The following is a 16775-nucleotide window of genomic DNA, read 5'->3' on the forward strand; positions in this document are numbered from 1 at the left end:
ATTATATTAGGAGCATGTTATTAACTATTTGGGAAAAGATTAAAAAAAGACACTATTTTAAGGTCCCACTTTGGTTATCTACAATGGAGGCAGTTGCACGTTGAAATGTTTTAGATTTTGATAATATTGTAAGATATAAAGACCTACTACATGAAACCAGAGAGTTAAAGGGTAGGAATCAAATACAAATCCAAGGAAAAGAGATAGCATGGTGGCCCTTGGTACATATAAAAATGTATTATAAAAAAGATAAAGAACAATTGGTTTTAATATGACCTACCAAGAATTAGACAAGATCTGGCATGGAGAGGAAAGGAAATTGATTAGTAAAATATATAAATATCTTTTGGATTATAAATTAAAAGAAGAAACAATAAAGGAATGTATGATAATTTGGGCAAAAAACATGGGCCACAATTTTGAACTAGACAAGTGGGAACATATTTGGGAAATAAATTACAAATTAACTATGTCAGTCTTGTACAAAGAGAATCTGTATAAAATGGTGTTTCGCTGGCATCTGCCACCTGCAAGACTGGCTAAGATGTTTCTGAACCTCCGGCCAAACTGTTGGAAGTGTAACTGCGTCCAGGGAACATACTTTCATTTGTGGTGGATGTGTCCATATGCCCAGAACTTTTGGAGAAATATTAAAAATTGGATTCTAAACATAACTAAACAAGATGTAAAATTTGAACCCGAAACATTCTGGCTGGGTATGATAGATTTAAAAATAGAAAAAAAATTATCAATATTTAATCTTGCACATTATAACGGCAGGCAGAATAAGCTATGCACAAAATTGGAAACTCTCTACTGTCCCTTCAGAGGAGATAGTCATTAAAAAAATTCACGAGTGCGCAGAGATGGATAGCCTAACTAAATTATTAAAAAACAACAAAGATAGTGACTACTATAAAATTTGGAATTGTTTGGTATCAATGGTTAAAGAAAAAGCAATATTTGACAACTAGATAAGCTATGAAACTGTGGAAGACATGAGTTTAATCATGAAGTATTTTGTGAAATTAAAACTTTAAAAGAACGAGGAAGGTATTGTAACAAGGCAGATCACGTCAATGTTAGGGGGTGAAAAAAGTGTAACCAATGCTCCATACCTGCTGCAAAATGTATATATGTATATATATTTGTTTATATGTTTGTTTTTTAAAAAATGTTTTAAATATACTAATCTTAAATAAGCTTTATTTTAAAATTTAAAAAAAAACTTGAGGGAAGGGGGAAAGGAGTTCAAACAAGAAGAATGATTCTGAAAACTGAAAGAATAAAGGGATAAAAGGGAAAGAGTCAGTTGGTCTAGTGCAGGGGTCGGCAACTCGTGGTTCCGGAGCTGAATGTGGCACTTTGGGCCCTCTGCTGTAGCTCCCTGTCCCATCACTGGCTGACCTCTCACCCTCCCCTCCCTTGCTTAGCCTGAGAAGGTAAGGGCGATGGAGGGGGATGGAGAAGCGGCCCGCGACTCTTGCTGGAGCTTCTTCTGGCCCTTGTTGGTGCTGGGCATGCCTTGGTTGCTTCGGGAGACACGCAATTTGCTCTCCACCCCAAGATATTGGTCTGACCCAGCTGTGACCAATGCTGGCCTCACTAACACGAGGGCTGGTGGGGTGGGAATGGGAACCGGAAGGACAGGACGTTGGAAAGAGGGATGGTCCTGCAGTGCTCAGCTGCAGCTTTGAGAATCTCAGGGCAGCAGAAAAAGAGGGCTGGCCCCACCAAACCTTGCACGCTCACCCTGGGGGGTCAGGCTTGGAGAAAGCTGGAGCGCCCTCACAAAGATGCTTACCCATCAGCCGGTCTCCCCCTATCTCTATATTTCTCTCTGTGTCTCTGTCTGTCTGTGTGTGTATGTGTGTGTATCTCTTCTCTTCTCTTCTCTTCTCTTCTCTTCTCTTCTCTTCTCTTCTCTTCTCTTCTCTTCTCTTCTCTTCTCTTCTCTCTAGGAAAGCCAAGGCTGGGCCAAACCAGCAAGCTCTCCTTGGGGCTCTTCACTACTCCTTTTCTTTCTTCTTTTTGAAAATACAGGCTGGCTGAGGAACGAGCATGGTGGAGGCTTCCTCTCTCCTCACCCCCCCTCCTCTTGCCCCCTGGCTGGCTGTGGCGGGGTCGGGAGGGTGTGCTCATGTGAGGAGACTCTCCTCAAGTGAGTGGACGAGCTCAGCCAAACCGCAGCAAAGGTGTGAGCAGGGTGGGTGGCCGCTCACTTAAGGGTCTCCCCACGCGTGAGCCCCTTCCCAGCCTTGCCAAAGCCAGACGGGGTGACAAGAGAAGGAGGGAGAGGAGGAGAAGGGAAGACTCCACCGCACACAGCTCCTGCTCATTCTTCAGCCAGTTATTAGTATCACAAAATATTTACAGATATATTTCTTTTCACTCACCTGATGTGTTCAACAGAGGTTGGACTGCCACCACCTGAGGATTATTTAATTTACACTGATCAGGGAGTTGGATCTAATATTTTAGATAATCCTTTTTGCTTCTGTGAGCCTAGAGAATGCAAAACTTATAGTGTTAGCATGTATTAGATCTCTAATAATTTGAACTGACTTGCTTCCTAAATTCTTGTGCCTGACAACTACTTGTTCCTATTTTGCCTCTGTCCTCTTCCACAAGTTGTTCAACCTGAAACAAGGAAAACAAATGGTGTAAGGAAGATCATGCAGCCCAGAATAAGCAAGATGTTTAAATCTATGAATGAGTGAATTTCTCTGAGATAATATAAATTAAACCCCAAAATGCTTAAGGAATTAGTGGAAGTTATTTCAAATGTAATTTAATGTAATTTCTTATAAATCTTGAAAAATATGTATATTATTGATGTTCAGGGTTCTTACATTCTACTAGTATAACAGGGCTCGTGTAAATGTAGAAGTAGGGGTTATAAAATTCTATAGGGAAACATGGCAATAATGGGATCATTCTGTGATATGCATTTTACAGTGAGGCAGAACAATATCAAAATGTCTAACCAGTGCTGATGTAAGGAATAAGGAATTGCATTTAAGTTTTTAAGAAGGGCAGCCAAAATGTAGTCCTAATGTACTTGGGAGGTGTTCTCCCCAAAAGATAGAATAGAATTATTGCAAAAGCAAAGAGTCCATTGTCAAGAAAACTGCTAAATTTAGAAGAATAATCCAATTATTTCATATCCAAGATAGATAGATAGATAGATAGATAGATAGATAGATAGATAGATAGATAGATAGATAGACAGACAGACAGATAGATGTATAAATGCCCAATATTTAGAGCATTGTACACCCAGATATGGAAAATAAAATGACCCATAAGACCAGCCATGCTTCATCCCTATATACTTGAAGAATACTTTTCAATACTAGTTTCTCATTCTTATATATTCCTCAAACATTCCTGAAATAATATTCATTGTATGAAACTTTATTTCTTATTTTTTATTTCTTAGCTATACATCCCATATATGAAAGTTATATAGAAGGTAAAAGCACAAGATTTTTGCGGGGCGGGAGGGAGATGGACTTTAAATTTTGGAGCTTTCTATAGGACCTTCTTGGCTGTTAAGGCTCTTAATATGGGATGAAAAAGCAAAGCAGGAACTATTGTTAATTATTTATTCTCTTTCTCAAAGATTCCCAGAACAATTCTATAGAAAGTAAAATAAGCTAAAACACATCTCTGAAGATCTTATAAGCTAAAATTCATAACTACATTTATTTTTTTATTTAGATGTTACATTAAATAGACATCACATTAAATAGAGTTGGGACAAATCAGTGGCCCTAATGAATTCTCAAAAAATGCTAGAGATGGTAAATACCCATTAACTTTTCATTTCCATTATTTAATCTAAAATTATGTATTTCTTCTCAAACACGAGAAGATAAAATACCTTACCTAGCTACATTTAAGTTGGAAGAAAATATTTTGGGAAGTTTTCCATTATTCAAATGGCAGCCCTTGAATAATGTCTACCCTTGCAAAATGTTATCTGGGTTTTTTTTTGCCCATATTACAAAGTAATGCTTTTGTTCCACAGGCTCTGAATGCCCTCACCCCCCTCACCCCTGAGCAAAGATGTCACAGCCCAGCAGAAACTTGAGACATACTGAATTTCCAAAGTCTCCCTTTTATCCATGTTTAGTAACAATTCAGATTATTTTGTTTTACTGATAATAAGCTGGATTGCACTTAATTTTCTGAACATTTGGGATGAACACCTTCCATCCCAAATGTAATTAATTATTTTTCTCCTCTTTAAAAAAAAGTGAAAAAAACATACTATGTGTAGATATCCATTAAATTTGTATAAAAAGCGAAGTTAGAGATGGTTTATGAAAACAAAAGCATTTCTTAAATACCTGGGCTGTTGCCAGTTATTTACCTTGGATTTCACCTATAGCTTGGTAAAACTCTATGGCAAAGTTCCTACAGTTACAATTACTCAAACACATTGAAAAACATGCAAAAAGTCTTAATTTCATTAATCCAAATAATTAGCCCCAGAAAGAAGTTGATTAGATGGAGGTCCTGATTTTCAAAATTCAGCACTATGGATAGTTCCTTGTGGATAGAACTGCTCTTTTTATACCGATGAGATTAAACTGAGAGTATTTTCTTTTTGTAAACATTCTCTTCATTCCAATGAGCAGACTGTTCATTTTGATTATCAATTAAAATGCATAGCTATAATATGGTAATATGCCATCCCTTCCTGTCCTAAACCAGCAGAAATCAAGCAACATGAGTCCATAAATATCTCATAACAGTCTTTATAATCACATTTAATTGATTGGGAAGCAGCATTAGCCACAGGCACTGAAAATTATATTCATATTCATTATATTTCAAAATTAAGAATAGAAACTTTCTTCTTCATGAGAATGCCCCTGAAAGCGTAGAATAACATTTCTTCTTCCAACGTCCAGAAATTCAACTATTCTGCAATGGCACATAATTGGCCATTGCCATCTAACACTATATTGAAGAAGCCCTCTTCATACTTGCAGTAACAAAAGGCAGGTGAACCTGAAAGGTCTTCTTTGGTTCAGATATCCATTCTAGAGTGGCAAAAGTCCTCATTTAAATGCATTTTTTATTTTGGTGGTATCACTACCAAAGGCAGACCTCTCTTAGGCCTCCACATGAGGACCTGGGCATCATTGGCATTGGGCTTCACTAGTGCATTTGGTGGGATGGGTTCCATTCTGCTCAAAATCTTAGGCTGCTCCTGTTGAGTTTTCCCCACCAGGCGGGCTCGCTTGCCCAAGAGCTGCATGGGATCAACTTCAATGTCTACTCTCATCCTCCATTTTATAGTCTGCAAGATTATTTTTTCCTTAGTGGTCATATTCATGGCCACTAACCATGTAGTAAAACTTTGGTCCCGTTTGATCCTAGTCAATAGTGGCACATTGCTATCGCTGACAGGGACAGCCCATGTCACACTAGGATAAAAATTGTCATTCATACTGACTGAAAACCTGGTAACCTTATTGGTAGGACCAATCAGGGTAACTGTTTCTGTGGTGTTCCCATACCAGGGATAGCTCACTCCATCAGAATCACTGATGGCTTTTACACGTCCTTCTCTCAAGTCTGGAAGTTCCCAGCTTGACCTAGAAAGAGCAGAAAAGAAATATATACTAAGAAAGATGTAGCAACAATTACTAAACAATTACTGTAAATTCCTGTTCCTTTTAAAATGATCACAACAAAGTCACAACTTGTTAGTCTGTTATTTAGATTTTTTAAGAAAAGAAAAAAATAGTACAAAAGCACTGAAGTGTTTATCATATTAAAAGTAGTATGTAGCCATCAAAACTAGTATTCCTGACAGAGGAAAAAATTATTACTAAAATGTGTAACTATCTCTTAAGATTCTGAATGGAAGAAGAAATAGTAAAAGAAACCATGATTATTTGGGTGAAAATTTTTGATTAATTTGGAAGATTTGGAAAAATATGTGAAGTAAATTACAAATTAACATTATCAGCAGCCTACAAAGAAAATTTGTATAAAATATTCCATCAATGGCACTTAACTCTGGCAAGGGTGGCTAGGATGTTCCCTAATAGGAAATGTGTTGGAAATGTGATCATGAACAGGGAACTTTTTACCATATGTGGTGGATCTGCCCTAAAGTTAAGAATTATTGGCTTAAAATTAAGAATTGGATTGAAGAATTTACAAAACAGAAAATTGAACTGAAACCAGAGATATTCCTACTGGGTATATTAAGAGATAAAATTGGCAAAAAAAAATTCAATATATCATACTCCATATAATAACTGTGGCAAGAATTGCTTATGCCCAAACTTGGAAATGTGATAATATTCCTTCTGACACCATGATAATAAAAAAGGTCTTAGAATGGGCAAAAATGAATAGGCTATCGATGGAAATGAAAGAGAGAGAAGAAACAGAATACCACGAGATTTGGAACCTATAGTACAACTGGCTAGAAGGTAGACATAAAGTAGATAAATAAAAGAAAGGTTATGGTAAGATGAAACAATACTGTGTACAGCTATGTAAATAAGTATGTAAATATATAAATATATGCTCTAAATTTTATGTAAAAATAATTGTAATAATATTTAGTAATAACTTATATATTTAGGAATATGTCAATGTGAATGAACACTGTTAAGAATACGCTGTAATGAGTGGAAATTTGTTTTTAATTGTGAAAATATGACCAATAAAGATTAAAAAACAACAACTAATATTCCTAAATATCTTATTTGTGAATTGATTCAATTGCTTTTCTAAGTGTCACTATTTATTCTTTTTCTTTTCTTGAATTTTCTAACATGCTACTTTATTGGAAGCTTCTGGATTTAATATTATGAGGGAGGAATTTCTCTATCACTATGTTGACACTACAGGTAACATTATATATCTCTGCCATTGGATCTTTATTTTATTTATGTTACTATTATAATTCATTACTACTATAATACTATTTTAATAGACTGAAGCCTAAAACATATGAAGAGTGGTTGCAGGAGATGGGTATATCTAATCTAGTGATAAGAAAGACTGGGATGACATGATAGCAGTGCTTCAATATTTGAGGAGCTGCCATAAAGAAGAGGGGGTCAATCTATTTCCAAAACACTTGAAGACAGGGCAAGCAATGGATGGAAACTGATCAAGGAAAGAACCAACTAGAAGGAAGGGGAAATTTCCCGATAGTGAGAACAATTAATCAGTCTACCAGCTTAGCTTCAGAAGTTGTGGGTGTTCGACTTCTGGTTTGAGCTTCTTCGGTGATGGACCGAAATCGCGATCGTGCGCGGTTTTGATCCATGCTCGTCGCTGGAGCACCCTGAGCCGCCCGGATTTGGGGCTGAAGCCACCCCGTAGAGGTGGTGAAGAAGGGGGAGCCATCAGCGGGGTTGAGGAGAGACGCAACTCTCCTCCTCAGCTGGCCATTACTCCCTTTCCCAAAGGCGGTTGCAGCGGTGGTCAGAAATGGCCACCTCAAAGAAGAACCCAACCAGACAAGATTGTGCAGGAGGGAAGTTTAAAGGAGAAAGTTTGACTGACCGGGTTGAATGGAGAACATCTATTTAAGGTACCTGGAACCTGAATTTTAAAGACTAATACTATTCCTAAAAAAGATTTTAAGCTGCGAAAGAGAAAGGGAAAGGAAATGGAATTGGCTTTTTTTGTCTAACATCGACAGTTTTAACTGACTTGGAACATTAAGAAGAAGAGATTCGAATAAGAAATTGATACTAATCCACTTTGACATTAATAGGCTATTTCTAGCTGAAAATAAAGTGTCAAAGGGATAAATTTTCTTGGATAATTTAAAAACTTTCTTTTAAAAAAGAAAGAAAGCAGCTGAGGGAAAAAGGAAAAAAGAGGGTGGAATCTGGAAAATGGAGGAGACCACCTGGAACTTTTAAAAAAAAATGATAGTGGAATTTTAACAAGGCTTGCAAAAGATACATTGGAGCTGAAACTTTGTCACAAGATAACAAAACCCCTGGAAAGAGAAAGTGAGAAAAGAAGCAAGAAACAGTTTTGGATTATTGGATGATTCCTGGAATGGAGGATGGAGGATTCTAATGAAATAAAATAAAATCAATTGGGGGTTGTTTATAATGTTTTAAAATGGCATCACTCCTTGAAGAGTTAAAAATCAGACTTAAAGAACAAAAGAAGCACAAGACAGAAGAGGATCTTTTGGCTTCGTATTTCAATTTTTAGAAATGGAGATCTTGAACAACAAGAAACGCTGGCAGAACAAGAAGGGCAGGACAACGAAGAAGTCATCTTTAATGACCAAGCAATTTTAAGCAGGGTAAAAAACGGAAAGGGGGGAAAGGGAGTTAAAAATTTAAGCACTGAAGCAACAACCAAAAAAATGAGTAATTTGAAAAGTAATCATAATATCAGGAAGAAGCAGAGGGGAGGATCACAGAAGGGAGAATCAGATAGAAAAGGGAATAAAAAGGGGAGGGAGAAGGAGAGAGGGAAGAGGGAAAGGAAAAGAAGCTACAAAGGACAGAAACAAGATATAGAGGTACAGGAAAAGAGTACAAGAATTAAAGGTATAAACCTATTTAAAAGACACAGAGACAATAGTTAAAATTTAACTTAAGGAGACGATTCTGCAAGGGTGCATGTGATAGCATTGTTATATTAGAAATAGAAAGGGGTTAGAAAATATGTTTAGATGATTAAAGTGATAGAAAAAATTTATATTGATGTGTAGTGGAATATTTGTTTGTAAAGAGAATAAGGCTCTCAATGATTTAAAAAGAACGTTTAAAAAAACTGAAAAGAAATATGGAAGATTTTTATCAGTTGACAAGATGAACTTGAATAAGAATAATAACTTTATTGACTACTGTTAATAACTATTGTTTGGTTTTTTATTTAAAGACAGTAATAAGTAAAATATGAAATATAGATGATTAAAGTGAAAGACAACTGATATTACTAGGTAATGTTTGTTAAAAGAAATAGAAATGTAAAAGATTGTTATTAATATTAATGGCAGAGCTGTACTTGAATAGAATAATTATTCTATTTACTATTGTTATACATAGATACACAGATATATATACTGTTTTCATAGATTTTCACGGGTACAGGTATGTAGGTCTAGGTGTGTTCGGGTCTTTTCCCATGTAAGATTGAGAGTATTTTGGCGATGTCACTGCTTGCACTGGCACGAAGCTGAAAGCATCAGCCTGAGGATGGCGAGTGGGACCTCGCCGAAACATCACCAAGATACTCTTAATCTTACACGGGAAAACACCTGAACACACCTAGATATATATATATATATATATATACATATATATATATATATATATACACATATATACTTTTTTCTTTTAAGAATTTAGTGTGTATTTTTAAGGGAATGTACCAAGCAGAATTCGATTGAAAATAGGTATGTGTTATAAAATAGAGGTTAGAAAATGAATGTTATAACTGTAAAGGTGTAAATTAAATTTTTAAACAAGATTTGAAAAAAGATACAAAGGTGTTACACCCCTGTCTAGTAATTACAGGGAAAAATTGTTTTATGAGAAAAGATAATATGAAATTGTAAACAGGACAGACGAAAGTATAAAAACATTGTTTAGAAAGATTTTAAAAATTAGAAAAAGATATGTAATTGAATTAAGAAAGGAATGAGATAATTTAAAATAAGGCTACAGGAAGTAAAGAAAGGGAAAATCTATTGAAAAAAATTGCAAAAATAATTATAAGATATGGTTTAGAATGCATAAGATAAATATGTATTGAGTTTATGTCTGTATGGAGAAGTGATAACCCAGGGCCACGGTGTTCTAAAAAAAAAGATATTTTATTTGTATGTTTTGTGAAAACTTAAATAAAACTTTTATTAAGAAAGAAGTTGTGGGTGTTCCATCATTGGAGGTTTTTAAGAGGAGATTGGAGAACTATTTGTCTGAAATGGTTTAGGGTTTCCTCCTTGAGCAGGGAGTTGAACTAGAGGACCTCCAAGGTCCCCTCCAATTCTGTTATTCCGTTGTTCCTAAACTTATAATTTTTTTCTTAAAGGAATGATTCCAGCTCCATAATACCTTTGATTATCTTCACCAGCTTTGCAGTACCATATCATGGGCATTTTGATGACTTTTCTTATTATATCTTTTCTAATCATCTCCACTATGTATTTGTACTTTCATAGCAATTGTGCAGCTATTTATATTTTATCAAACTACTCTTAAGATCTTTTTAAAGTCAATTTCTGCTTTCTCAAACCAAACCTTTTCCTGTGATTAATGGCTAGAGAATTAGAAGAGTTATGAAAAATCATTTTTATATATAACTGCTGCAACATTGTGTGCACAAAAATGGAAAGACTCTGAAATATCCACAATGGAGGAATGATTGGTGAAGATGACGGAATTAGCAGAGATTGCAAACTTGATTTGTTTGATTAGAGAAAGGACAGTAACTATATTAGTGACTGGAAACCCCTCATGGAATTTTTGCTGAAAAAAGAAAAGAAAATGAAATTGTGATTTATGGTTTTGATGATCAGAAAGGGTCAAAAAAAGAGTTTCCCTTTTTATGGAAAAAAGGAAATTATGTTGTAACCTTACAGATTGAGGGTACAATATAAATGTACTTATAACTGCTGGAAGCCACATCTTCATAACTTTTTATTTTCTTTCTTTCTTTTCTCTATTTCTTTCTTTGTACTTTTTCCCTACTTATTACCTTTCTTTGTTTCCTTTTCTTTTTCAAAATTTGTATTTTTATTCTTTTAAAATTTCTTTAATAAAAATTATACACAAAAAAGCAAACACTGCCTTCTCAGAGCTCATCAGCATGTACACCATCATACTAATATCATCATACTAATATGCTTCATCTTATGATTCATTTACACTAAATCACTATTTCCGCTTTCAGGACTTTGTAACTTTACTGATATCAACATGCACATAGCCACAAACTGTATGGGCATTTACTAGTTTATTTAAATATCTTCACTCAAATAGACATATCATATAATCCACTCACATACTTTCTCCCCAATATTTCTAATTAATAAATAACCAACTTATTGATTCCCTTTTCCTCAACACACAGCTTTCCTTGCTATTGCAGGAGGAGAGCTATAATAGTAAAAAGGAATTTAGTAGCATCTCATCAGTGCATGAAGTGAGCAGCAAGTCACAAAACCTTTCAACAAAGAAGTTGGAAAAGAAACTAACAAATACCTCCTGATTTTTGCCTCCTTCCTTGAAACTTTCAATCTCCCAGACAGATGAGGACTGGTGTTGGGAAACCACTATTGCACCTTTTTAAACCCTTTGATACCTTGTGCACAAGCCTGCGTCAAGTATTTACTATGGGCTGTTTTACTACTCTTCTGATTGCCAGAACTTATTACACTAAGCACATCCACCAAGATATTTGTGCCAAGCATAGTCTCTGCTTCTTCCCATCTTCTTGAATAAGTTTATTTGGAAAGTTAATGAAAGTTCAGCCTGCAAGGAAAGGTTGATTGCTTTGGTCTAGTTGCTAAGTGTCACAGATACTTAGTTTTCTATTGATTTGTGTGTATTTTCAGTTGTGACATCATCAGCTCATGCCTCTGAAGCTGGACGCTCTCATAAACTGGTTTGCTTTATAGTCATACCCGGCTTCCCTCAACTTCTGTTCAAACAACAATAAGACTATGAATTAAGTAAACAACCATAGCAGACTATATCAATTAGACATAGGAACCTGAGTTCCTTAAGTTTGAACAGGGAGTAAATCATGGGTGCAGATTACAAAGAATGATGATAAACTACAGTACCTACAGAATAGTTTTTGCAGCAACAACTTGGAATAAGCAATGCCTATCAGCCAGAATATCTATCATCTCTGTCACTGCTTCAGTTCATCCACAGCTTCTTGTTTTCTGTCCTGTCCTCTGCTTATGGTCCTAAACAGTTCTAGCCACCCTTGGAAACTCTGGGACTTAGGTTTCTATTCTACCCAAGTCCAGCCAGGTCTTTAGTTCAATGTGTTAGGTTTCTTTGGAAAAGAGACTCAATCTCAAGAAACTATGCATATCCTGTGCCTTGCCAGTCTCCTCTATCACTTCCCTTTGTTGGTGGCTCAGAGATTATGAAGATGTGGGAGGTATATAGTGATTTGAGCTTTCTGCTCCAGACCAACAATATATCTTGTAGTCTTAGCAGTTTCACTTATCCTTAACAATACCTGATTAAAAGATAACAAAAACACCCCCTTAGGAAACAAGTGTTTCTTAATTTGTGATCTAAATATGCTGCTCTGGGAGATTGCCTATTGAGAAGGCATTTAACATTTGTGGAGGAAGGGCAGTATTTTGAGGAAGCACTGGGACTTTAAAATTGAAATATGCCTATTTGAGGGTTTAGGTGCCTTTTATACCTGAAAATGGCAGCAATTCAGCAATCACGTTAGAGAGGGCATTCAATCCCAACCAGCCCCACCTCTATAACAAATGAAACAATACAAATGAAACAATACAATACAATAAGGCAAGCATGTCCTTTAAGAATCCCTCCACATGCTCCTTTGTATACCACAATGTTCAGCTTCTGTTGTACAACTGATTAGTTTCTAACTCAGCTGTGGATCAGGAGGAATGCTGTGGAAACACTTCAGTGGCATTAACTCCTGAGTCACTGAGTAGGTGACTTCCCATTTGTAAGATCTGCTTCATCCTGCCCCCAGATAACTTTCCTGCTGCTGAAAACAAGATGCCAGATACCTGTCATTATTTAACTGGGCTTATATTGAGCAGATACCTGCTTTTTCTTTTTCCTCACCAGAAAAACAAAGATATGGGTAAGGGCAGAGTGGTGGAGGGAGGAAGTCCTGGTAGGTTAATATTTGAGGTGAGGATTGTAAGAGAAGGAATACTCATTGGCAGTTCAAAAATATTTCTGATGATTTGGGGGTGAAATTGTTATCTGTGAAAATGCCTTAATCAATAATACTAAAGAATCAAAAGAAATAGTGCAAGAGGAATTTCATGTGGTGACTAGGGAATACAATACATAGACGTTTTGAATTAGGGCAGATATAAGAAGACAAAGAACAATGTGTAAAAATACATTAGAAGCTGCCCAGAAGTTTGTTTTTGCATCCACCAAGAAAAAAACCCTTCTCCTTTAATGATCAAATCTTATCTATCCATCATATTTATATCTTTGTAAGTAGCAGATACACTAATAATTGTGAAAAATTGGAGACAAATGAGTTCTTTAATTCTAACAATGAAATATCAAAAATTATGCTGGTATTTGCTTTATAAATTAGACAATCTTTTACAGGATATCAATGAAGGCCAGGCAGAGAAATCATTAAGACAAAATACCATTAGGAAAACATGATGATAAATTCAGAAGGCAATTTAATATTAAATTTATAAGCCATAAAAAGCCTTGGTTACATTTTGGAACAAAGTTTCCCCTGATAATTGATTCCCAGTAAATTGATAGTTTGGTAATTATTATAGTGGATGTTGAAATAATTTTAGCATGTATATATCATTAATATACATGTACCAATATCCATACATGTGTCAAAGGCTAAATTAACAATTAACAAGCTTGCTGTAAACCTGACTGAATAATTGGCAAGAATTCTTGGTAAAGCTCATCTCAGTAACATTGTTTTTAGAGAGATATCTTAGAAGTTCTGAAATAAAATGCTATTGAAATGTCAACTATTATTGCCAAGAACAGAAAAGGCTCTGGGTGCATAGGGGAATATTGTAGAGTTGCCTCAAAAGTCCAAGCTAAATACACAAAAATCAAATCCAGGGCAAGATTACAATATTTTTCAGACAATAAGATGCTCCAAAATATAAGATGCACCTAGCTTTTGGGGAGGAAAACAAGAAAAAAATATCTGCCTCTGCCTCACAGCAATTTGCCTCCTTGCAGCAAACAGCAAACAGCCTGGTCAGCTTTAGCACAGCCTGATTTAGCACAAGCAGCTGATTGTCGGTTGAATCTGCCTCCTGAAGAGCAGCTATTTCAGGCTGCAGGGATTGCAATCGCCAATTGCTGCCTCCGCGCATCCCATTTTCAGCCTCCGCATTCCATTTTCAGCCTCTACATTTTCAGCATTTTCAGTCTGTTCTAGGCGGCAGGGATGAGAATGGGCTGAAAATGGGGCATGCAGAGGCCAAAAACGGGGTGTGCGGAGGCAGAAAACATGATGTGGAGGCTGAAAATGGGGTGCAGGAAGGAGGCAATAGGCAATGGTGATCCCTGCAGCCTGAAACAGTTGGTCATCAGGAGGCAGATCCAACTGACAATCAGCTGTTTGTGCTAAATCAGGTTGTGCTGAAGCTGAGCAGGCTGTTTGCTGCAAGGAGGCAAATTGCTGGGAGGCAGAGGCTCAAGGCTGGGGGCCAGTGGGTGGGTGGGGCTTTGGCAACATTCTCTGTATAAGACGCACAGGCATTTCCATCCACTTTGGGGGGGGGAGAAGGTGCATCTTATACACGGAAAAATATGGGAAATGATGTGTGCATTGGCATTTTCATACTTTAAAGGATAAGTTGGTAATTTTGGCAATGAAAGCATTCTGTCCAGGATTCATTCTTTAAGAAAGGAGAAGTGAAGGCCAGTGCCATAATGATAAATCAGTCAAATGCTTGACTGCTTTAAATTGGCACCATTGTGGAGCCATGTTCCTATTCCTACAGATGTTGAAACATCAGAGGAGAGCAAAATATTAACATAATTTATCAACAAAGGGCCAATCCACTTTTTCTATTAATCTTCCCTACTGTATTTCTTTTTATTTAGCTGAAATACCCAGGGAGCTCTTGACTGAAGTAGCATTTCTACAGTTTGAAGGACTTTATTCATGGATCAATTGTGTCTTGTGTAATTTAGCAGTGGCACAAAAAACATAAGGAAAAATACAGAGAGCAACTTTCTCTAATTTCATTCACACCCTCAACAAGTGGCAGTGAAGAAAGTTTACTGAAGATGGAACAAAGAAAGTGTGCATTGCTATTTAATGCACAAACCCCAGTGAGGGCTGAAGCTGTGATTGGCAGGCAGGGCAATGCCAAGGAGAATGTATCCTCCACCACACTTATTAGCCAGGCAAAAAGGAGCCAAGGGCACTGGTGCCCAAAGGAAGTCTGTTGTCTGCCACATAAAGGAGAGTCTTCCTTCTGACTGAAGGGGGGGAGCAGCCATATTTGCTGGATGGCACAGGCACTACTTGCGCAGGCTGAAGTCTGCAGATGTCCTTTGCGAGGAGACCATCTGCCTAGATAAAGGGCATCGCCAAGTTCATGCTTTCTCACGCAGGACCGCCTCTTTTTGATGGCGAATCGGTTACTATGGAGACAAAATGATACCCTAAACGACTCTGGTCGTTAGGGGTGGACTGGCAACCGTAGCGAAGGCGTCGCCCTTTGCTCGCTCCCGTGGCTGCTCTGCTCTCCCCACGCTCCACTTACATGCCCAGGTTGCTGTAGGTGTTGTAGAATTCCATGTGGTTGCAGGCCTGGATCCAACCCACCACCCAGGTGTGGCGGCGCGGAATAGGCGGCATAAGGACACGAGCGGCGGCGCGGAAATAGGGCGTTCGGTAGCGCAGCACGATGGGCGATGTCTCCTCGATGGCTGTGGCTCCCGGTTCAATGGAGGCCGACACGTCGTATACCACGATGTTCTCCCTGCGCACTCGCGCCTTACACGCCACGCTCTGCAAGCAGCCCATAGCCAGGCGAGGCCTGCCCCCTAGCCTCCCCAGCCGGGGCCCCGCATCCGGCCGGCCTCAGGATCAGCCAGCGCCCGAGCACTCCTCCGGCTCGGGATCATTTCAGCATCCGGAGGTTAGCTCATATCAAGTCCCGGAGGCGAAGCTCCAATGCAAAGCGCGCCTGGCTGTCGGATGACTCTACCTGTTCCTAGGCCGAGATCGCGGGGCTTCCCCGAGTTGCATTCTCCCACCTTCATCGAAGCTCCTGCATGAGCAGTGCAGGCTGGGGCAGCGCCGGGGGAATTGCGGGCCCGCGCGCGTGTCTGGAAGGGAAGGGGCTGGCTCACCCACCAAGTCCCTAGCAGCAGGGTGGGTCCGAAGACACGTGCCGGGGAGACAATGACGTGAAGGGCAGGCGAAAAAAAGGGGTCTCCGCGGCAAACAGAACGTAGCCGACACCTTGAATTGCTAAGTCTTATTTTGTGTCGTGGCAGCGGCTTGTTTTGCAGGGATAGCGCCGTAACGGATTAGCGGGAAGCATTTTTTTTCTTTAGAAGGGTACACTGTTTTTTGTAAATACTGAATTTAAAGTGTGCAGATTTAAATTAGGATGCACGGTTAACTCTAAAATGCCTCTATCGTGCCCGAAAAATGGCCAGAAAGGTTGTTGCTTTTTTATTTCATGGATTCTGGTTTTCCGAGGCAATTTGTCCGCGATTAATCAGTGCTTCCTCTCAGCATGTCCTTCAGGAACAAATAACGTCAAATTCAGGGTACCTTTCAAAATTTCTCGACTGGTTCCTAGGATGTGATGATAATATCAACAGGGCTACCAGTCCTTTTTTCAATACTTTTTCTTGTATGAACAGTTACAATTATCAGATTCCCCTGGTATCAAGGGTAAGAAAATATTTTTACATATAGAAAAGACAAAAAGTCTATTTGGTCATAAGAAGGAAAAAAAATTCATATGACAACCTATAAGTTTTAACAAATTCTTCCTAAGCCAACATAATTGAGGGGTATTTGGTGCTGTTTGGACAAGGTTGTTTTAATAC

The 16775-nt window shown here is 37.9% G+C and overlaps 1 protein-coding gene across 1 annotated transcript; it reads right to left on the reverse strand.

Moving 5' to 3' along the window:
- Window positions 1-3235: 3235 nt before the first annotated feature.
- FAM78B (family with sequence similarity 78 member B) lies at window positions 3236-16232 on the reverse strand. Its single transcript, XM_026718751.2, has 2 exons — window positions 15473-16232; window positions 3236-5612 (listed from the first exon to the last, which is right to left on the reverse strand). The coding sequence occupies exons 1-2, from the start codon at window positions 15733-15735 to the stop codon at window positions 5090-5092; spliced, it is 786 nt and encodes a 261-aa protein (XP_026574536.1). The 5' UTR covers window positions 15736-16232; the 3' UTR covers window positions 3236-5089.
- Between the last annotated feature and the right edge of the window lie 543 nt (window positions 16233-16775).

The sequence above is a fragment of the Pseudonaja textilis genome, chromosome 3 (genome assembly GCF_049901715.1).
Source record: "Pseudonaja textilis isolate UNSWEBS1 chromosome 3, rPseTex1.2, whole genome shotgun sequence".
NCBI classification, from domain to species: Eukaryota; Metazoa; Chordata; class Lepidosauria; order Squamata; family Elapidae; genus Pseudonaja; species Pseudonaja textilis.

What these genes read in the sequence shown, in the direction of transcription:
- FAM78B (XM_026718751.2), bottom strand. Translation starts at nt 15,735, where the DNA reads ATGGGCTGCTTGCAGAGCGTGGCGTGTAAGGCGCGAGTGCGCAGGGAG. An exon ending in ACCTACAGCAACCTGGGCAT is followed by an intron (nt 5,613 to 15,472) that starts GTAAGTGGAGCG and finishes TGCTCTTTCTAG; the next exon opens with GTCAAGCTGGGAACTTCCAG.